The 22,167-nt window shown below is 43.5% G+C and overlaps 1 protein-coding gene across 3 annotated transcripts in view; it reads left to right on the forward strand.

Moving 5' to 3' along the window:
• The window catches only part of NUP188 (nucleoporin 188), a 47,446-nt gene that overhangs the window by 16,142 nt on the left and 9,137 nt on the right, over positions 1 to 22,167 (forward strand). Inside the window, exons 13-35 of one of the 3 annotated variants that reach the window (XM_073314221.1) lie at positions 710 to 775; positions 1,726 to 1,845; positions 2,681 to 2,807; positions 2,969 to 3,124; positions 3,823 to 3,949; positions 4,400 to 4,487; positions 4,573 to 4,649; positions 5,157 to 5,271; positions 5,815 to 5,935; positions 6,132 to 6,198; positions 6,760 to 6,888; positions 8,988 to 9,044; positions 11,190 to 11,323; positions 12,038 to 12,144; positions 12,745 to 12,951; positions 13,550 to 13,719; positions 14,841 to 14,910; positions 15,884 to 15,951; positions 17,381 to 17,576; positions 18,159 to 18,236; positions 20,015 to 20,100; positions 20,624 to 20,769; positions 21,820 to 22,001. In XM_073314221.1, coding sequence (XP_073170322.1) covers positions 710 to 775; positions 1,726 to 1,845; positions 2,681 to 2,807; positions 2,969 to 3,124; positions 3,823 to 3,949; positions 4,400 to 4,487; positions 4,573 to 4,649; positions 5,157 to 5,271; positions 5,815 to 5,935; positions 6,132 to 6,198; positions 6,760 to 6,888; positions 8,988 to 9,044; positions 11,190 to 11,323; positions 12,038 to 12,144; positions 12,745 to 12,951; positions 13,550 to 13,719; positions 14,841 to 14,910; positions 15,884 to 15,951; positions 17,381 to 17,576; positions 18,159 to 18,236; positions 20,015 to 20,100; positions 20,624 to 20,769; positions 21,820 to 22,001 — 2,694 coding nt within the window. The remainder of the gene's footprint in view (positions 1 to 709; positions 776 to 1,725; positions 1,846 to 2,680; positions 2,808 to 2,968; positions 3,125 to 3,822; positions 3,950 to 4,399; positions 4,488 to 4,572; positions 4,650 to 5,156; positions 5,272 to 5,814; positions 5,936 to 6,131; positions 6,199 to 6,759; positions 6,889 to 8,987; positions 9,045 to 11,189; positions 11,324 to 12,037; positions 12,145 to 12,744; positions 12,952 to 13,549; positions 13,720 to 14,840; positions 14,911 to 15,883; positions 15,952 to 17,380; positions 17,577 to 18,158; positions 18,237 to 20,014; positions 20,101 to 20,623; positions 20,770 to 21,819; positions 22,002 to 22,167) is intronic. The other 2 variants (XM_073314222.1, XM_073314224.1) reach the window with 2 other exon arrangements.

A 22,167-nucleotide genomic window follows, 5' to 3' on the forward strand; every position in this document is an offset into this window, starting at 1 on the left:
ATATTTAGGTGAGTGAGTCACAGTCTTTAATTCCAAATGGTGGTAGAGATGTAATAAACTGCTAGTTTCCCAAAAGTCTTTTCAGGTTACCCATATTGCTCTGGATCTCTGTATCAGGTACCATTCCCTGTCATAGTCCAAACGGTCTAGAGATCCCGGCTCTTTCCCTGAATCCATACTTACAGCTTCTTTTCACAGAAAATAAGCAGACACTGTGCTCTTTCTTTAATTGGTGGAGAGAGTCGAGTGCATTTAGAGTCTTTGATCTCTGATCATCACACACAATGACCACTTGCCTTCAAATGCACACAGATTAGTATTTTCCTGCTAAAGTTCTTCATCTGCATTACACAAAGCTTTTTTCTCATTTGATGGGTTATTTAGTTACAGGAGTATATACAATGTAAATATTTGCTATTACATTGTAACAGGATACAGATAAGTGAAAACAATACATGTAACATCCCATAGTTTCCATGAAGTGTAAACCTCAAATACATACTTATACAATTAAGAACCACTGTAATCTGCACTAATACACAAGTGAATTGGCCTGGAAGTTTGGCATGAGCTCGCACTTGGTCTGCCAGCATCACAAATGTTACTGTATTGAACCCTGGATTCCAAAGGAGGTGACAAGACTTGGTTTGGAAGGAAACTGTCAAGTATAAAGTAATTTTCATTTCTCCCCACCCCCTTTCCTTTGAAGGACATCATTGATTCAGCCTGTGAAGTTCTAGCGGCTTCCAGCATTCCCCAGCTCTTCTGGAGGACTGTGAGTACATAGGGACTTCTTTGGCCTTTCCTGCTTGCTTGCATACCCAGTTGAAATATGCCCTTTTAAGAAAGAAATGGGGTGTTGATATTGCCCTGGTTGTAGTTTCTAGCAGGGCTTGTAGAGCTAGTTTCCATTTGCATTTCTTATATGGCTTGCCCTTAGCCCCTCCCCCCCATCCTGTTAAGGTACAGTCTGTGGCTGCACTGCTGATCCTGAAACAAGTTGTAATTTACATGGTAATTTAAGGTATGGCTGGGATTGTGTGGGTGAACATTTGCTTCCGATTGCAATCAGCTACAGGAGAATTAAATGCTAGAACAACACTGTGTGGTGATATTGCTCTTGTCACGGAAATGGCTGAGATGTAGTGGTGTCAGAGATTAAAAGTCAGTTTCCCTTGCATAAAACCTTTAATCATGCTTCATTACAGATTTGCTCGTCCATTTCCATTTCACCTTCCTAAATTATAACAGGCACTCTCTCTCACCCAGGGTTATTAACACTAGTTGCGCATCACAGCAAAACTAAGGGCTGGAGTGATGCTTTTGTTCATGCTTAATAGTAGGTGTATGTTCCATAGAGATGAAATTAGTGGTCTTTTGAATGGAGCCATTTGCTTAACGTTTAACAACAAGAGGCAGGAAATAGCGGAAACCAGGCATCTCTCATCGCCACCTGGCTCTGATGAGATTTACTGGGAATTTGCTTTGTTAATTTGAGAAGTTTAACTTTCCACTAAGGGTCAATGAATGATTCAAATAGTTGAATGTTGTTTTTTCTCTAAACCTTTGGATGCTAGGATTTGTAGATGCAACATGAATGTTCCAGCAGCAGGAGCTCTAAGCACATCCCTTGCTAAAGTTGCTTTGCTGCATTGACCCGGCAGAAGAATCATGTTGATCACTTTTTGTTTAGTAACAGTTTTTCTTTTGTCTCCCCATGGCCAGGAGCCAACCGCAGGTCTGGGTATTATCCTGGACAGTGTGTGTGGGATGTTCCCACATCTTCTTTCTCCTCTTCTGCAGCTGCTCAAAGCCCTTGTATCGGATAAATCTACTGCAAAAAAGGTATGGAACCTGGCCTGAAATCTGGCAGACAGTTTATATCTGCACAGAAAAGGAACATTGTGTCTGACCCTCTCCTTTTGCTTTGTACACACATCCAATCCTTGACGCCTTGGGTAACAACCATCAACCTTTTGGCCAAAGAGGTCTGGACAGGACTTTCTTCTGAGCCTGCCAGAAGGGTTGCTGTTGCATGATATAGGGCACACACTCTCTCTAGTACTGAATTTGCTGCCTTCATAGCACTGACAATCCTAGGGATCAAGATAATAGGAACTGAACCCAGGTCTCCCACGTGGCATTGTAGAGTAATGTTGCTTGGGCCTCAAACGTATTTTATGCTTTGTAACTACCTCCTGCTCTGATGATTAATAGGATGGTTCAGGGAGGCTAACACAAAAAACAAAGTTCTGAGTATAACTCAGTTGCTGTTTTATGACGTGCAATCAGTAGACAAGAGTTCCAAGTAATTTAGACACCAGATGATAAACTGGGGAAGCAAGGATTTCATTGCAACTTTATGGGAGCCACTTTGCCAGAACCCAAAACTGAAGCACTACTCATAGGTTGTGACAATTCCCTTGTGTCAGGATGCTATCTTTTAGTGCTTTACTTGTAATTAGTTCCTGTCTTCCTGATTCAGTAGTTCAGAGAGAAGTTATTTGGGCAATTCCATGGGGACAGGATGTTGGTATTTCTGCTTCAGTAAGAGTTGGCATGTTGGAAGGAGACTGTGCATTTCAAGTAAACTTACCTATCCCTAGAAATGGCCTGGCTTAATAGTTCCTTAGAACGCTCTAGTTCTCTGGCTGTATTCTGTAGCTCTCTCCGTTTGCAGGTGTACAGTTTCCTGGATAAAATGTCCTTCTACATTGAGTTGTACAAACACAAGCCTCCTGATGTGATCTCACATGAAGATGGCACCCTTTGGAGAAGGCAGGTGCCAAAGCTTCTCTATCCCCTGGGTAAGGAAATATGGTGGGTTCATTCACCCTTGGAACACTTTCAGATCTAGTCTTTTATTAACCAAATTGCTTACAGGTTTTAATTGTGAAGACTGGCTTCTTATCACATTCGGAAGCTCCTGACTTTGTTTTTGTTTCACTTTTTCCTCCCCCTCCCTTAGGGCTGGGCCAGACAAACCTACGAATACCTCAGGGAACAGTGGGTCAGGTGATGCTGGATGACCAGGCATACTTAGTACGATGGGAATATTCCTACAGCAGCTGGACATTGTTCACCTGCGAAATTGAGATGCTGCTCCATGTTGTATCGACAGCGGGTGAGGCAAGAGGGGAATTGGGGTGGATGTTATGGGGGAGAGAGGAGTGTGACGTATTAGTAACATTAACGTAAGATGAAAAAAATCGAGTAATTTCAGTGGGATTGAAATGGGTCCTAGGCACATTCTCCACTTCCACTGGAACAAGTCTGCCGCTGAATGTTGCAGAAGGGCGTTGTGGCTGAGTCTAGCACCACATTGGTGACTGTGACAAGGGGAGGGAAGCAAATACTAGAGAAGAGGAGTAAGGAGAACTGGAGAGATAGGAGGAGGAAGAAAGGAGAGAAAGAAAGTAGGAGAGAGAGGAGAGAGTCAAATACAGCAGGAGGTGGAAAGGTTTCATTTTTTGTATCATACTGCCTCCATAAACGATATCAGGAGGTGGTAAGTGCTTATAGGGAGCTGGGCATATTTAAGATGAGAGAAAAATGAGCATGAACCTTTTAAAATATTACCCCCCCCTCACATTTCTGTCATTGGTCATTTGAGGGACATGGTCCCAGTTTAATCAATTACTGTATTGTACCCTGGAAAGTAGACGTTCCCTTCAGTAGAGTTGTGGAGTAATCTGAGAAGTAACTTACTGAAGGTTAGGACCTCTCTTGTAGAGATCATAGTAGATCATCCAGGGAGTGGAGAGAGAGAGTAATGCTACTTTTGCATCTCTCCAGATTGTAATACTAGTTTTCTTTATCCAGATGTGATTCAGCACTGCCAGAGGGTCAAGCCAGTCATTGACCTGGTTCACAAGGTCATCAGCACTGATGTGTCGATAGCAGATTGTCTTCTGCCGATCACATCACGGATCTACATGCTGTTACAGAGGTAAGTAGCTGACTGGCAGTGACAGCTAAGGCACCCCTGAAGTTGCTAGAAATGGGAAAAATGGTCAACAACAAATTTTACCAAAGGCTATTTAGGAAGTCTGTCGCAGAGCTGGGATTAGAATTCTGGAGTTCCTGCCTTCATGTCCTGTGCTTAGACCACTAGACCACCTTGCCTACACACAACCGTTGTATTGCTTTAACTATAATGATATAACAGTACAACTCTCCCTAATGTGGATGCAATGGCACCTGATATAGCTATCCCTGAAGGGAAGGGGAATACTCTTTACCAGTATAAGGCACCTATATAACTGTGTCCACGCTATGGGTTGTACAGAGTTAACTGTTTCCACAGAGAAATCACAACCTCTCTATACCAGTATAAAAACTGTGTAGACCAGATCTAAGTTCTGAAGATTTTATATGTAATACTCTGGGTTTTTCCTAGGTTAACAAGTGTGATTTCTCCCCCAGTGGATGTTATTGCTTCTTGTGTCAATTGTTTGACTGTATTGGCTGCCCGCATGCCAGCTAAGGTGAGGGTATACCTTCTGATTTTTCTGAAATGGATGGAGATATAGATAGATAGATAGATATATAAACTGCTCTCTCCTCTTCTAGGTTTGGACTGACCTTCACCACACGGGGTTCTTACCATTTGTTGCCAATCCAGTTTCCATTATGAGTCACATGATCAGGTAATTCAGTTTTCTCTTGTGCCTTTGCTTCCCTTGATGATATGCCATATGAGTAAGTGTTTCATTAGTGTGAATTCCAAACCTTCTAAAATCCAGACACCTAATGTTCCATTCTTACATAATAAACTGGCAAAATCCTTATTCTAAATTCAGTTCCACTGAATCACATGTGACTGTAAAGTGTTTGAGCTCCTTATATTTTCTATAAGTAGAAAATACTACATTTAGACACACCCTCTGATCATAAATGTGCTTAGCTTTGCAGCAGAAGCAAGATTAATCAGACCTATAAAATACAAGATACTGCCCTTAAGGAGAAGTAAAATACTTCTTAAGTGCAAGGGTGATTTGTCCTGAGCTTGGTGAGTCATCTTTTCTCTACTCAGGATCATTCCCCCATGTGTATTAGTTAATGGGATCCCCCTTCCCACTGCACATATGCGCACACCTCTCCATCATGCTTGGTTCCTATTGTACATACAATGCATGCTCTCGCTCCTTCCACAGTGCAGAGGGAATGAATGCTGGGGGCTATGGAAACCTGTTGATGAGCGTGGAACAGCCTCAGGGCGAGTATGGTGTCACCATCTCCTTCCTACACTTGGTCACAACTCTTGTCCGTGTAAGTGTTTCTGCAGTGCTCCTACATTTTCAGGCAGCAATAGATTACTACGAGCTGATGAGGGTGAAGATGAGGTAAAGGTGTGTACTGAATGTATGAGGTTCCCTTGGGTGGGCCACCTCTGGTATGCACTTGACAACATACCCGCCTTTTGTGCTGAGGCTCCTGCTTTTCCCATGTTTTGGTCTTCCCAACAATCATCTTCAAGATGCAAATTGCACTCGCTCCCCAATCAGGGTGGCGGGAGTGCTCAGTCTCTTCCAAATCCCATTAACATTGCTCTGTGTAAGCAGGAAAGGAAAGCTCTTTGCTGCTTTTCCTCTTCTAGAGATCCCTAACACCTCTGATCTTCACTTGCTTTGAGTGCAAGAGAATAGAAATTGCTCATAAACCTCTGTCCCCATGCTGCATTGCGCTGTACTGCTGGCAGAACTGTTCTGGCCCCTATTTCTGTCTTTGGAGTGTGAGCATTAAATGTCTTCCAACCAAAGATTTCACACCTTTGAATTAGAATCGGAACTGTAATGTTGCTGCTTTTTCTAGGGACAACTTGGCAGCACCCAGAGCCAAGGGCTAATGCCCTGCATTGTGTTTGTGCTGAAGGAAATGTTACCAAACTACCACAAATGGCGCTATAACTCCCATGGAGTCAGAGAACGAATTGGTAAGGATAGCTCTTCAAGGGAAGCAAAGTTGAACTCTGTCTAGAGAGAATGTGTCTTTCTCTGTTTTTTTCCCCTTTCATTATAAATGGCTCAGTGAGCACTTGGATTTATACTTTATAATGTAATGGTACCTATTGCTTCTGAGCTCAACAACTGTTCTCTCTGAAGACTAAATCCATTCTTCCTGCTTTTCAGGGTGTCTAATCCTGCAGCTCATCCATGCTATTCTGAATCTCTGCCCTGAAATGGATCCTCACAGCGGGTAAGGGGGAAGTGAATTTCATACATCAATATATATGCAACAGCCCCATTTACAGTGTAGAAGATCTCAGTCACTGTTCTTTTGTTTGCAACCTAGAATGTGAAATATTAAACTGGCAAGGGTATAGTGTGCTGCTTTGTAGTCTTGGTGCCCCCTTGCTTACGCTGAGCCCAGGGAAATGCAGAAAGGGGTGGGAGAGAGGGCAAACCCAGATGGTCATCCCCGCTGATGAGGGGAAGGAAACAGACTTAATTTTATATTGCTGCAGATGTGCACATTCCAGGGCCCATTAGACTGCCATCCACTTCTCTGTGGTTGGTGTGCCCACTCTGAGGGTTTGAACCTAAGGAGTGGTATAGAATGTGGAAGAAGTTACTTTGTGTTCACTTTCATGGTGCATGGTGGATCAGTAGGACCTTTCTATCTTGCGCATTTCTAATGTGCTCATCCCTGTAGCGTTTGGGCTGATGCGGGCACTGATGCATGCTGAGTGTATCAGATCAGGCAGAGAACCTTTCCTTTCATTCCTTGCTTTCCATTGTCTGTGTCCTTGTCTTGTAGCAGTGCTCCAAGCCTGCAGTCCTTATGCATCTTCAGCCTGGCCAACACGGAAGCAGGACAGGCTGTCATTAACATCATGGGCATCGGTGTGGACACCATTGATATGGTCATGGCCTCGCAGTCCTGTAGGTGAGTCGCATGTTCCACTCTTGCATGGAAAAAGCAGCTACAAATAATACTTGAAATGTGGCTTAACTGGGTTACATGTTGCTGGGACTCAGTGGAGCTGCCAGTCAGGGCAACCATCTCTGATCAAAATTCTGAAAAAATTACCAAGAACCTGCTGCTTATTCACAGCTTTCCGTTGCTGTGCTTATTCTCTTTTCAGAGTAACAGCCGTGTTAGTCTGTCTTTGCAAAAAGAAAAGGAGTACTTGTGGCACCTTAGAGACTAACCAATTTATTTGAGCATGAGCTTTCGTGAGCTACAGCTCACTTCTGAAGTGAGTTGTAGCTCACGAAAGCTCATGCTCAAATAAATCGGTTAGTCTCTAAGGTGCCACAAGTACTCCTTTTCTTATTCTCTTTGTATACGTTCCCTAATTCCTGCAGTTTCTTTTCATTTCTGATTTTGCTTAGCCTAACCGAGTATTGCACTGTGGAAATGAGATGTCGGTAAGCTTGATTGTTTCACACTTGCTTGTATAATGCTGTTATAAAGAAATCACTAGATTCAGCATATGAAAGTACCAAATGAAGTAAAAGGCAGGAAAATTATAGCAAAAGTTCCAATTTTCGTGCCTCCAAATCATGCCTGAGTCCAGTACAATCCACTAGTTTGAGAAACTATTACAAAGCTTGAGTTGCAGTGTTAGAAAGTCCTTGTGGTTTCTTGATTAATCAGTTTCTTATATGTGGATTCCTGAAGGCAGTTCTGGGGCTGCTTCACAACTTAAACCTCCTCCCCAGCCAGTTATCAGGACAGTTACTGCTGAACACTTCAACAATGGTTAAATGCCTTTATTTATTAGTGTGTAACTGAAGGCCCTTCTGTGCTTTGAAAAACACTCTCTGGCCCTTAATAGTGTGCTCATGGGACCCACTTAGCCTTTCTGGTCTGGGACAGTTAACTCTTAAGATACTTTAACAAATCTGTTGGAGAAAGAGGGAACCTAGAACACAATGAAAACAAATAGAAATATTGAATTAGAGGTTTTTCACAGACTGATGCCACATGACTGCAGTACAGATAATCTGTAGTAGGGGCTTTCAGACTTCTTAGTCTGGACCTCAAGTGTGTGTGCGCACGCGCACAGAGGACACCTGCCCTTCCAATTGTGACCTTGTGGACCCCATCCTCTCCCGTTCACGATAGCATAAAATCTCTCATGAGTATAGCAGTTGCTTATGTGGAAAAGTAACATTAGGAAAGTATCTAAGCATTTTAGCTGCCTTTAATGTGGGTTGCCCTTTGTGAAGAAAGTTAATCAAGCTGCTTGCTTTGGCTCTTCGTTTCATCTGCCCATCCTGTCTGTTCTGCTCCTCCTGCCACCTGCCCCTCTGCACATACTGCTTTACCATGTAGTCCTCCTCTCCTCTGCACATTCAGGAAGAAAGGAAGAGAGCCAGAACTGTGTGGCTTGCTGTCTCTCCACTGATCACTAGCAACTGCTTCCCAGACCACCAGTGGTATTCAGAGGTCCTCAACTCTTTGGTCTGTCATAGAGACACATGACAGTGCTATCATTGGTTATTTCACAGTAGCTGTCTGATGCTGTCTCATCACCCTGTTTATACAGCTTGGCTCTTTTTCCCTAGCCAAGTTTGGTTTAGTCAAAAATAGTTTCTTAACAATAGTGTCCCAATAGTGTTCTCCCTTTCGTCTCCTTAATATGACCATCACTTATTTATATGCAGTGTTGTTGTAGTTGTGTTGGTCCCAGGATATTAGGGGGACAAGGTGGGTGAAGTAAGCTTTATTGGACCAACTTCTGTTGGTTAGAGAGACAAGCTTTTGAGCTTACACATAGCTATTTGGACAGTTACCCTACATCTGTATCAAAGGTAGCATGCATCAGCAGTTATGTGTGCTCCAGGGCCTTGTTTACCCATCTATGCCAAGGACATTTTAATCTTTTTGATACTCTTGCTTTTATACATTAGTCCTTGAATTGTCCTTGCTGTGCCTCTGTATTTCCCCTTTCCATGCTTCCTGTGACTTGCTTCTATAAAAATGAAGTAGCATGATCTTAGAAATTTTAGATTTATTTTACTTGTTTGGTCCAACAGTTATACTCACTCATTGGAGAATTTCAAGGGAATTGCACGCATTGCAGATTTGTGGAAGTAAGTGTAATGTTGTGCAAGCCAGAACCCCCCCACCCTTCCAAAAAACCCTTATGTTCAGATAACATGCAGTGTCTGACTTATGATGAAGACTAGCTCATCCTCTTGTCCCTGTGTATTATAGCCTTTGTAATAGGTAAGATCACCCGTAATTTGAAACATACATGACGTTGGCATGGTAGGATGGGTTAAGGATAAAGCATCCGTTTCAATTCTGAATTGCCTCCTTGTTTTCATGGAATTATCTAGACACAGTAATAACTCTATCGTTCAGATTGTAACAGCTGCCATTATAAGTCTGATCTTGAACTTGGCTCTGCTCTGTGTAACTTTCTGTAAATTTTCCTTTCTTCCTGAAATTTCTTCTCCATACTCTCTTTGCATAGTAGAATCTTTTAGCAAAGTTTTGAGGTTAGTTTCTTAGTTATGGGAGTCTGAAGAAATAAAGAAGGGGACTCAAAATTGTTACAACTTGTTTTGTCTTTTCATAACTGAAAAATGGCTTGGTCTGAAAACTTCACATTTGTTTTACATGCTAATTTTCAGTTAGAACTGACACACAGGACTATTACTAACAAGCTGAAGTGGAAAAGCTCGTAATGACGAAGGGTCAGATTTTAAGGCTTTAAGTATAAGATGATTTCTGTGACAGGCTTTGTGGCAGTTGTAGGTAACATGGCATGTATCTGCAGAGTTTCATAAGAGGAACTAGTTAGGGATTTGAAGAGGTTATAAGCTCTGCCTGTTGCCTGAAGGAGATCTCAAGTAAATCACTACAGACAGCGGAGGAGTTGGGTCCAGTTACAGCAGGGGACCTTTGGTCCCTCTTTGTCCCAAACTAAGCAGCTCCTAAAGCAGCTGTCCAGCTCAGGGGAAATATTGGTCTTCATACTGAGATCCCATCTAGCCACCACCCAAAACTGTGTGACCCTACTTCCAGTTTCACTGTGAGACACTGAGTGACCCTCTGCCCCATGTATAGCAACCTCATCTTCCTATTTCCTTGCCATGACCATTCCCATCTTAACATGCCTGCTCACCCCTAAAGATAGGTTGTGATGAAAAGGGTTAGGAGGTTTTAAGGCTCATCCCTTCCACCTCTGCTTTGTTCCAGAACAAAAGGGAAGGGGGAGCCTGGACTTGTTAGGAGGAGGTGAGATCTGTTGGGAGATTGTGGCATTAATCTCTAAAAAGTTGGTCCCTAAACAGATGAACTTTAATAAGGGTTAAAAAGGTTAATAAAATTCAGAACCAGTTTTTTCTTTGTCTGACTGGTTTGGACTCCTTATAAGTGAGACTAATGGTAGAAACAGCCCCTTGCCAATTTGAACATCTACTGTGAAACCAAAGGCCATGTGGATCCTCTAACGTCCACTGATATAGACAGCAGAGTTTAGAACCTTGGGGAGTACAACAGTTACAAGAGACTTCTCATGCTGCATAAATGTGCTAACAGCCAGTGGAGGTTTCTGCTTTTAAAAAGCCATCATAGGAGAAAAAAATGTACTCTAAAGGGTGGGTTTATGTTTCATGCAGAAACAGGCGAAACTCTCATTGGAGGGTGAGCACGATATGGGGAGAGTTACTGTGGGTGGAGGAATCTTAACTTCAGATGTCTTTGCTTTCTAAAGTTTAGGTGAATTATGTCTCAACCTTAACTGTATTTCAACAACTTTTTTTTGTCTGATAAGTTTTTAGCTTAATTTTTGTTGGTTTTAATCTCCCTCCTCCTACTCCTCGGCAATAATGGACGACACAAGAGTTTTAAATTTTTTGGGTTATTGGATCTGTCTGAAAACTGCTTTTTGCACTCCTCAAACTTAAAAACTTATGAGCTAATTTAACTCCAACCTAGGTAAGAAGTAAAATCACAGTTATGTACCCCAAAGACAAGGGTTTAGAACAGAAACACTCTCAGGCCCTTGTGCTACTATTATAAACTCAAGATTGGTTTTGCAGTAGTTTTTTGTATTATATTGCAACAGTTACATGATAAGTGAAAGTAAGTGGAGTTCTCTTACAACCTTTGCTAATGCATGATAGGACCACAGGATACTGAATTTGCTATTTGAATACTGTACAGCTTATTAGCATCATTTGAGTTGATTTTAATGTATTCCTTTTGGTTTCTGTTTGGCAACACAGCGATGAGTCACTGGGCCAGGGCCAGCTGCTGATCCAGACAGTAAAGCTGGCATTCTCGGTCACCAATAACGTCATCCGGTTGAAATCCCCTTCTAGCGTGGTATCCCCACTAGAACAGGCACTTACTCAGCATGGTATGTACCTCTTTGTTGGCCAGCCCAGGCAGTAGTGTCTGTCCCTCGCACACAGATAATGTGTAACTTGCTAACACTAGATTGAGGTATGACTTCTCTGAACAGAGCAGTTCTCATCCAGCGTACTTGTGAGGGGAGGGTGCCAGAGGGCATTCTCCTCCTCCAAGGGATTAGCCAAAGGACATTTAGTAAATTCCCTATAATGTGGACTAGGCTAACAGGTTTTCCCCTTGCATTATACCTTTACGGAACCCTCTTATGCAGTGATGCTGGGTATATGACACTGGGCCCACTTTTGGGAGGGTAGCAGAATTGTTTTTCTCTTGCTCTTCATCTGCTAGGATATTGGTGGCACTGATGCTTCTGGTTCTTTGCAGTTCTGAGAGCAGTGTGGAAGCTTTGGACTATATTAACATTGTTGGCTCACCAGGACTGCTTTCAAATAGCCACCTACTGTTATTTTCACTTCTTTTGTTTACTGCTTTCTAACATGAGACAGTGCTGAACAGTATGGTAAAGCAGCTGCCAGTAGTACCTATGGCCAGACCCATCTGTTGTCCTCTTGGAAAGCTGAATTCATTCCCTCTCACTCCCTTTCCACTCTAGTATAGAGTACAATGCTGTTACTGATAGTTGCTGAATAGTCTTTCTCGAAGAGCCCTCATAGGAGACTATTCCAGTTTCTCACCTGTGATTTAATTGTGTTCTCACCAGGTGCTCATGGGAACAATCTGATTGCTGTCTTAGCCAAATATATCTACCACAAACACGACCCAGCACTGCCACGCCTTGCCATCCAGCTGCTCAAACGACTCGCTACGGTAAAACTAGTTTCTCACAAGCGCTTTCCCATGCTTTCCCTTTATGTTGCTTCCATCACTTAAACTGTCTCCAATGGCCCTCCAAGATACAACCTGTGAGTGTTCTTGCTTTGAGATTTCCAACCTTGTCAAAAAGGCACCTATATTAACAGTTATCTAGGGACCCTGTATTAAGACTTATTCTTTACCTATTGGACTAACACTTTTTGGTTGTTAAAATCTGAAAGCGCCTCTGGGTTTTATTTAAGCATTTAAATATTGTAATTTTGGGGGTATTTATTTTAACATGTCTCAACCCAAATCTATGTAGCTGTCTGTCTTTCTTCTTAGGTTTTGCCCCTTTCCTTGTGAAATAGACAAGGAATGGAGCAGAATTCCTAAAGAGGCAACCAAAACTCAGAACAATTTGACAATTTTCTATATGTTCCATTAAAATCAAAATTATTTCTTGATTTCCTCTCTCCCACGTCCCTGCACTCAAGGGTGAGAATTTTCTTGTTTTCAGTTTCAAACAAATATCACAAGCCTCATTTATATATTGAGAGGAAGCATCATAGCGTTTATCAACATTTTTTTTAGTGTGTTTCTTCCCTTTTGCAGGTGGCTCCAATGTCTGTTTACGCCTGCCTGGGGAGTGATGCTGCTGCCATTCGTGATGCCTTTTTGACCCGCCTGCAGAGTAAGATTGAGGATATGCGCATTAAAGTCATGATCCTGGAGTTCCTCACTGTTGCTGTAGAGACACAGCCGGGGCTCATTGAGCTCTTCCTGAACCTGGAAGTGAAAGATGGGAGTGATGGGTCAAAGGTAAAACAACAAGTGTCTACATAGGAATATCCTGTTACTCCAGTAAACCCTTATCTTTTCATGTGACTTGGAGCTTTCCTGGCTTTGTTCCTTATTTTAGTAAAGATCTCTAAGGCTTTACTTTGTCCTCAGTATGAGTATCTTTGTCATACACCCCGAGGTGCCTGACAAGATATTGAACATTGGTTTTAATGCTGTGTTGCCTGATTCTGTGATGAGAACCTTATGACCTTCTGATCAATTGGCAAGAGGTTCCCTTCGACCAAAGAGAAATCTTCCTGTGTTCTCCAATGACTATGCAAGCACTTCCTGTTTCAGTATGCTATTTAATTGCACCTACAAAATATACAGGAAAGTAAAGCTTTTTTTTGCCCTTTGAAGTAATCTACTTATAAAAATAATTTATTCCGCTCTTCACTGTCTTTTTAGCAATTCCTCATAGGCATTATATATTACATGTATGTGCATATGAAACACACACCTATACCATGTGCTCAAGCTTTACTTCCTTGTGTATTTTGTCGGTGGAATTAAATAGCATACTGAAACAGGAAGTGGTTGGATGTAGATGTCTCTCATTTTCTCCCTCTTGCTTTAGGAATTCAGCTTAGGGGAATGGAGTTGCCTCCAAGTGGTCTTGGAACTGATAGACTCCAAACAGCAGGAAAGATACTGGTGCCCTCCCCTCTTGCACCGGGCCGCCATTGCATTCCTTCATGCCCTGTGGCAGGACCGTCGGGATAGTGCCATGCTGGTCCTGAGGACCAAGTGAGTCATTGCTTTTCTATGTTTCAGAGATGTGGCCTGTATTCCTTGTTTCTAGTATATAACTTTGGCTGTTTTCAAAATGCATTTTCTTTGAATGGGCTCAGTTTACCAAGCTCTCCAGATTGCTCTGTATGACTGCCGTGTCCTCAGCATTTACCATACCGCCAAACTTTGTGTCATCGGCAAATTTTATCAGCAGTGATTTCATATTTATTTCCAGATCATTGATGAAGATGTTGAATAGCATCGGGCCTAGTACCATTCACAGGCTGATTGAGAATGGGCTGTTTTAAACTCTATTTCAGTGAATAGAAATAAACATATCCCACCAGTTCTGACAAGTTGGAGGATGCCTTTTAACTGTAACTTAAATACTGGGTGGTCAGACTCAGAGTCTTCTCAGCTAATAGCTGATTAGACCTCTTCCTCCAGTCTCCTGGTAACCTGCTTTGCAGGCAAAACATTGGGGAAAAATTCAGTAGTTAGGGATGTTTATGTTAGGGAAAAATTAAACTTTCAGTTGTGAAGCACATGTGCACGGTTCTGTTGAAGAAACCCTTCTCTTTCAGTGTGCTCTGCACTGCCAGGTGAGTAGTGTTACCACATGTGTGAAATATCTCAGACAGTGGAGTTTGCAGTGAAAGGCTGGCAGGATCAGACTGTTCCTGTCAGGTGTGCTGTGCAGGTCCGCGGTTCTCAACCAGGGGTACGCAGGGATTTTCCAGAGGATACATCAACTCATCTAGATATTTGCCTAGTTTTACAACAGGCTACGTAAAAGTACTAGTGCAGTCAGTGCAAACTAAAATTTCCTACAGACAATGATTTGTTTATACTGCACTATGTACTATACACCGAAATGTAAGTACAATATTTATATTCCAATTGATTTATTTTATAATTATATGGTAAAATGAGAAAATAAGCAATTTTTCAGTAACAGTGTGCTGTGACACTTTTGTATTTTTATGTCTGATTTTGTAAGCAAGTAGTTTTTAGGTGAGGTGTAACTTGGGGGGTACGCAAGACAAATCAGAGCCCTAAAAGAGGTACAGTAGTCTGGAAAGGTTGAGAGCAATAGGAGAAGTATGGTAACTTACAGTATTTTTATGTGTTTTTAGGCCAAAGTTTTGGGAAAACTTAACCAACCCCCTCTTTGGGACCCTTTCTCCCCCCTTAGAAACATCAGAGGTGAGTTGTTTATAAGGACTGACAATAGCTGTGTTTTTCTGAGAAGTGAGTGGTGTGTGCAACTTCCTTCCTTTTGCTTGTTGCCATCTCAGAGGAAATATGGTTGGGTAAGGCACAAGGGGGAGTTCTGAGGGTGGGTTTTGTTTCCAACGCTTGCACGGATTAGCTGTGTAACTTTGGACTAGTCTCCTAAACTCTCACTGCCTCTGTTTCACCATCTGTAAAACAGAGATAACATCTACCTAACAGGGATGATGATGCTTACCTCCTTAATGTTTGTAAAGAACTAGTACACTAGATGTGCAATATAGTGTATGTACATACGTGTACAGGATATTTTGCTCCTGTTCCCAGACATCTGAACAATCTCTCCTCCTTAGTGGGCCTACCTCAGACTGACTTGGGTTCCTGAGGATTTTGCCTTTCTTCTGCTTTGGAAACTTCTGTCTTCCCTGTGAAAATCTTAATCCCCCTCCATCCAACTGCCATCCAGATTTGAATATGGTGCTCTTCCCTTGTTGGCAGAGTAGATGAGCGCTGTCTACTGAGGCAGCTGCTCTTACATAAGGCCATTTGATCCTTACTCCCTCCTAACGAGAGAAGATGGCTGTGGCATTCTCATGGGAGGGACACTTCTCATAGGAAAGTGCCATACCATTCACTCTGCCTCTACGTGATAAGCAGGCCAAGTCTTGCTTCCATCCCTGTCTCAGCCCCAAGGAGGTCCAGAGGGTTGCCTTTGTGCTACTCATAGGCCCTGTTGGCATAATGCTCAGGAATCCAAGGGTAACATGAAAACGGGGGTCACTTGAACACCACAAGGGTGCTTGATTGACAGTGTAGGTGTACTGGACTTTTTAGACTGTGGTCCTCAACACTCTTTGTAAGACAGAGCTTGGGACACAGTGCTGCCAGATCTGACCTGGAGGAACAGATAACCTGCTCATGTTCTGCTTTTATTCCCTCTTTGTAGCTCAGTGTCTTGGACACTTGTGCCTTAATCATGAAAATCATCTGCCTGGAGATCTACTATGTGGTCAAGTGAGTCATTGCCAATCTGTCCTGTTCTAGAGTTTTCAGCGATGCTAGGGGCACCTGAAAGTGAGGGCAAAGTCCTGCGCTGTGTGTGGATTAAATCCTAAGAGATTATCCATGTTTGAGGGGGAGGCAAATTGGAGCTAACAGTTCCGTGGAAGTGCTAGATGGACAGTCAATAGTTTACCTGTGGCTGCTGCAGCTCAGAAGAGAGGAGCACAAGTCTGCCTCCTTTGATTTGAATTTCATGCAGCCATCTATTAGAGGAATAGGTGTCATGAGAAGAGTCTCTGTGGCCTGTAAATGTGACATACTGGGTATGGATCTCAAAAGAGGAATATCTGTCCTGGAATAATGACACTTTAAATATTTTTAAGCTCATTATGGGACTATTCTAGCCACATGTAATACAGTGAAATGTTCCCATCATACACTGGATGCTAGGACTAAAATTAGGACAATCTAGCTTTTCTCCAACTCTGTAGCAGTGCATAGTATTGAGTTTGTGTCTATGACGTTTGTCAGAAATTTTTACTTTGCTTCAGTAGGATTCTTTGGATAGAGTGGGGTAATCATGTGTTTTAGAAAAAAGTTTCACCATTTTAACATCTATAATTATAGCATGACATCAATTTACTACTTTAGCTTTTTGTAATGTTGTCTGTGTCTTTTTTGGAGGGTGGGGCAAGGACATTCTTCTGTTGGTCTAGCATCGCCAGATGTGGTATTTTATGGTATTGAGGTAATATGACATAGAATAGCCCCTATTAAACATATTTACTTTGATAAGCTCATTTTTTGTTTGAAGTGTGTATCAACTCTGTAAAATAACACTGAAGTGGTTAAAGTTTGTGTGTCTGACTTCTAAATCAAACTTCCTCAGCTTATAAATGAATGGATGATTTTCTAGTTTCCAGATTTGCAAAACATATCCTGAGGTTTCGAAGTTCAGATGTGTGTTCTCTCTCACAGGCCCACCAGAAATAAAATTCTCAGTAAGATTTAAAATTAAGTCTGAAGCATGATCCAGAATGGGTTCCAGGTTCTTCTCCCAGAGCTGTGCTGTTCTGCAGACCTAATAGGAAGCAGTAACTTACTTTTATCCCTAAAGTCAGCAGAATACACAGACAGGGAGTTGATTTGCTGAGTAAGAATGTGACCCTCTTATATACTCACTTCCTTGAATGTAACTACTGTTCTGAAAATTCAGGAATAAATAAAAATCACACGTTTAAAAAGATGAGTTGTTTCTCTCTAGCGGTCACCCTTCTTCCATACCATGTGATGCAATAAGTGGGATCCCCTTCTGAATTCACTCTGTGTGGGACAGTCTTGCCCCACAAGCTAACTTTCCATTCTGCATCTTAGAAGGAGCATGTTCTCTGATCAGAGAATAAATGAAAATGTATCTGATTGCTCTTCTTGACTTTGTCAGGGGCTCACTGGACCAGTCCCTGAAAGACACTCTGAAGAAGTTCTCCACAGAAAAGCGCTTTGCTTACTGGTCAGGATATGTGAAGTCCTTGGCACTGCATATGGCAGAGACAGAGGGTAGCAGCTGCACCTCCTTGACAGAGTATCAGATGCTGATCTCGGCCTGGCGGATGCTGCTGATTATCTCCACCAGTCATGTAAGAGCCACCTTGACTAATAATGTTTTGAATAGATACGTGCCCTGTTGTTCAAGCCACATATGGTGCAGTGAGGGATCAGGCTGTTGGTTTTTTTTTCCATTATCTTGTATGTGTACTCACAATCTGAATGGACACCAATACCATAGAGCAGAATTACCTCAGTGAGTTTTGTTTTGCTAAGTGATCAAAACTAGCATACTGTATGTGTGTGGCATGGGAGTGAGGGGATGTTGCATCATTTCTATAATAAGTGTAAAGAAAGCCAATAACACTGTCTATACCCAGAGAGATGCAGTAGATACTTATAGTAAAGTGTGATGAAGATGCCCTGTGTACACTCTGTTCCCAATTACCTGTCACTCAATGTTGACTTTTTGCCCCTTGCTTTTCTAACAACTAGTAATTCTTCGTTTCTTTCTCTATAATTGAATCATCCAGCAGATGCAAAAGCCTATGCCACCTTGTAAATTAATAACAAATTCAAAAAGGTGGGGTTGATGTTGGATTGGAAACACAAGGGTGTGTGTGTTGGTGATGTAACTTTCACTGTGGTGTATAATTAGTCTGATCTGTCTCTAGGCAGATATAATGCATCTGACTGAATCTGCAGTTCGGCAGCAACTGTTTCTGGAGGTGCTAAGTGGGACCAAAGCTTTAGTAAGTGTTTACATTTCAATTTGTAGCTCTTCAAGGAATCTCTTTCAAGACTGGGCACACAATTGTCCAACTCCTTTGTGGAGCTCTAGTCCTGTATCTGTTTGTGGTTCTGATTTTCCCTGATTCTGTGAGATTAGACTGAAACAAGAAGGTATCTCTTAGAATTACTTTGCTCTCCATAAGTCTTTATTCTCCAAATTATATTGGATTTTCTTGGCCAGCGGGTAACACTGCAATTAGTGCTACCTAGTGATCCTGCAGCGTTGCCAGCTGTTGAAAGGCAGGCATGGTCATTGGCTGGACCCTGTGTACTCATTCCAGCTACCTGCGGTGTTGCTTGCTATTGAAGGCAAGGTTGATTACCTACTAGATCAGAGGTGGGCGAACTACAGCCCACGGGCTACATCCGGCCCGTGGGACCCTCCTGCCTGGCCCCTGAGCCCCTGGCCTGGGAGGCTAGTCCCCAGCCCCTCCCCTGCTGTTCCCCCTCCCCCGCAGCCTCAGCTCACTGTACCACCGGCAATGGTCTGGGCGGTGGGGCAGCTGCAGAGCCCAGCCTGACCCGGTGCTCTGTGCTGTGCGGTGGTGTGGCTGGCTCCAGCTGGGTGGCGGGCTGTAGCGCCGCCAGCCACCGGTGCTCCAGGCAGCGCGGTAAGGGGGCAGGGAGCAGGGGGGGTTGGATAGGGGGCAGGGGAGTTTGGGGTGGTGGTCAGGGGGCGGGGGTGTGGATAGGGGTTGGGGTGGTCAGAGGGCAGGGAATGGTGCGGTTGAATCAGGGCAGGGGTCTCAGAGGGGGGCAGTCAGGAGGGAGGTGAGGTTGGATGGGGCAGTCAGGGGACAGGGAGAAGGGGTGATTGGATGGGGCAGGGGTCCCAGGGGGGGCAGTCAGGAATGAGAGGAGGGGTTGGATGGGGCTGGGGGGGCTGTCAGGAGTGGGGGTTCTGGGGGCAGGGATGGGCAGTGGTCCCAGGGAGGCTGTCAGGGAACGGGGGGGTTGGATGGAGCAGGAGTCCCTGGGGGGGGGCCCATCAGGGGGTGAGAAGCAGGGGAGGGTGGGGCCCAGGCCTCGCCTGGCTGTTTGGGGCGGCACAGCCTTCCCTAACCGGCCCTCCATACAATTTCCGAAATCTGATGCGGCCCTCAGGACAAAAAGTTTGCCTGCCCCAGTGCTAGATCTTCAGTCGCTGCATGGGCTGATGATGACGATAATAGATGTTTCTTTTAGGTGGATGTTTCACCTGGGAATAATTTCCTCTCTTTCCTCTTGCGATAGCAAGAGGGAACTGTGATGCACGGCTTTACGCCAATAAAAAACAAGTGTGCCACAGCTTCCATTCCAAGTAGGTTGCAAATTGAGATGTAGAATTTATCAACGGGCTCTTGCAATTGATCCGTAGAACACTGTGACCGCACTGCTGAGAGTTAAGTTCTGTTGACCAAATGGGCGAGCGCTTAGAATGTGCTGTTAATATCTATGATTCCATACACCTTCCTTAGCAGTCGTGGGGATGGATCTCTGCTCCCATAGCTCTGTGGAAGGACATATTGAGTTGCATCATCTTTTTTATAATGGATAGTACCATAAACCTCTTTATGGCTCTTTCTGCACATATTCTGTTGACTACCTGCTCTGTACACAAATCTGCTTGGAATATAGCAGCTGGGCAGGGGTGGGGTGGGGAAGCAAGCTCTTAGTGCTCTGAATGTCTGTGTTGAGCCTATTCATCTTTCTCATCTGTGAATGTTGCAATTGTAACTGTTGGGACATTTCTCCTTAGCTGCTGGTCCCCATGTCAGTGTTGTGCCTGCAACTGGGGTCCATGCTGTGCACCCTTCTGCTGATCCTGCTTAGACAATGGAAGAGGTAGGTGCTCTATTTGCATAACTCTTCATAAGTAAGCTAATAGTCACTGATGAATGTAAGAACTTGGAAGAAGATGTTTGAGTTGCTGTGTAGGCTGAATTGTCATGGTGATCTGGGAATTAAAGCAATACCTTATTGTTGTACAATACTCTTTATCTTGCCAGGCCGTGGCTTCGGGGACTGTGGAATCGTGGGATTCACATTGAGGGTGGCATTGATGATGGATGCTGCTGCTGAACTTTATTGTTAAATAGTGATTCTATGCTTTTGTGAGTTTACTTTCACTGTGGAAAAGTGGGACAAGGAAACTTAAATTATATTGAGCCTGTAGTCTCACTGTATTTCCACCACACATTTCTGAAATGTCCATGAGGAGACCCTACTGATGACTTAAATTAAGCAAACTGTATCTGTGCCCCTACACACACATCCCCTCGAAATGATTTGCACAGATCAGTCACAGCCAAGATAATAAGTGGGGAATCTTGTCTCATCTGACGAGCTCTCCCTTTTTTGTTGTCAGCGAGTTGGGTTCTGTGGATAAAATCATAAACTCCTTGACGCAGATTCTGGAGGGAGTGCTGCAGGCAGATCAGCAGGTGATGGAGAAGACCAAGGCCAAGGTGTTCTCTGCTCTCATCACTGTTCTGCAGATGAAGGAGATGAAAGGTGAGAGGGCCTGGCAGAGGTTATGAAGATCAGAGCTGCAACCACTGGAAACATTTGTGTCCCAGTCAAACATTTTTGAGTCAGGAATGCACACATTGTTGGTTGCCAGTGCAGGACAGTGACTATAGTTGGTAGCCAGTGGGATTTTTCTGTTCAATTTATCTTGTTTATTATTTGTATTATGGTAGCTCCCAGAGGCCCCAATCAGCACCCAAGTCCTGTTTTGCTTGGCGCTGTACAGCACATAGTCAAAAGCACTCCCTGCTCCAAAGAGCTTACAGTTTTATCACTTAATCCTTTTATATGGCCCTTGTCCCCACGATCTGAATGCTGCAAGGCCCGTCTCTATGCACTTTTGGGGAAGAATTCAGGTTGAGCATGAGAGGGCTTAATTTTAGTTGTATTAGCACTTGTGCCCACCAATGGGTTATTGTCAGCTATAATGATAAGGAAGGGTGATGCAGTTCATAAAGTTGGAGTATGTATATGATGGGAATTGAATATTTTAAGGGCTCTCAAACATGAGCTGGGTGTTCGTTGAATGAGAGAAATGTAGGAATTGCTGAACTAGATCACATCCACGGTCCTTCAAGTCCAGTATCCTGTCTCTGACCATGGCCAGTACCAGCTGCTTCAGAGAAAGGTGCAAAAAACCCTGTAATGGATAATTATAGAATGACTGCCCTGCTAATGACTGGTTTATACTCTGAAGCATAAGAGGTTTCCAGCCATTTCCCCCCCCCCCCCCCCAAGAGATCCTGTTTATTATGATTGTACATATTGTCATTATCCAGATGAATGTCTAATCCCTTTTTGAGTCCTCCTAAGCTCTTGGCTCATTTGGCTGGCTTTCTTAGGTCCCTCTGGAGCCCCCCTCACAGCCCCGGGTAGGTTATAAGTAGATACCTGTAGAATAGTGAAATGCAAAGCAAGTCCTGTCTCTGAGAGGTGGAGGCCCCTGCAGTGCTACCAGTGCAGTAGTTACACTGAAAACGGAAGCGTGAGGGGGATGAGCTAATCCATTGTGTGCTCTGTGTGTGTGCGCCACAGTGAGCGAGATCCCTCAGTACTCCCAGCTGGTGATGAGCGTGTGTGAGACCCTCCAAGATGAAGTAATTGTGCTCTTTGATCAGACACGACACAGCCTCACGTCTGGAGACTCTGTAGATGACAAGGACAGCATGGAAACAGATGATGCCTGCAGGGCTAAACACAAGGACCAGCGAGATGGGGTAAAGGCATTATTTGCCTGCTCTGCAGCCATGTTCTCTTTTTGTAAACAAAGTTACTTGCAGTGTCCACTGTACCATAAAATGCCCCGTCTGCATCATATCACTAGGTAGAAAATGGAGTGTCTTGATGCTTTATTTTGCCAGATAGGGTTTGCAGGCTTATTCA

Source organism: Lepidochelys kempii, chromosome 16 (assembly GCF_965140265.1).
Source record: "Lepidochelys kempii isolate rLepKem1 chromosome 16, rLepKem1.hap2, whole genome shotgun sequence".
Classification (NCBI taxonomy): domain Eukaryota; kingdom Metazoa; phylum Chordata; order Testudines; family Cheloniidae; genus Lepidochelys; species Lepidochelys kempii.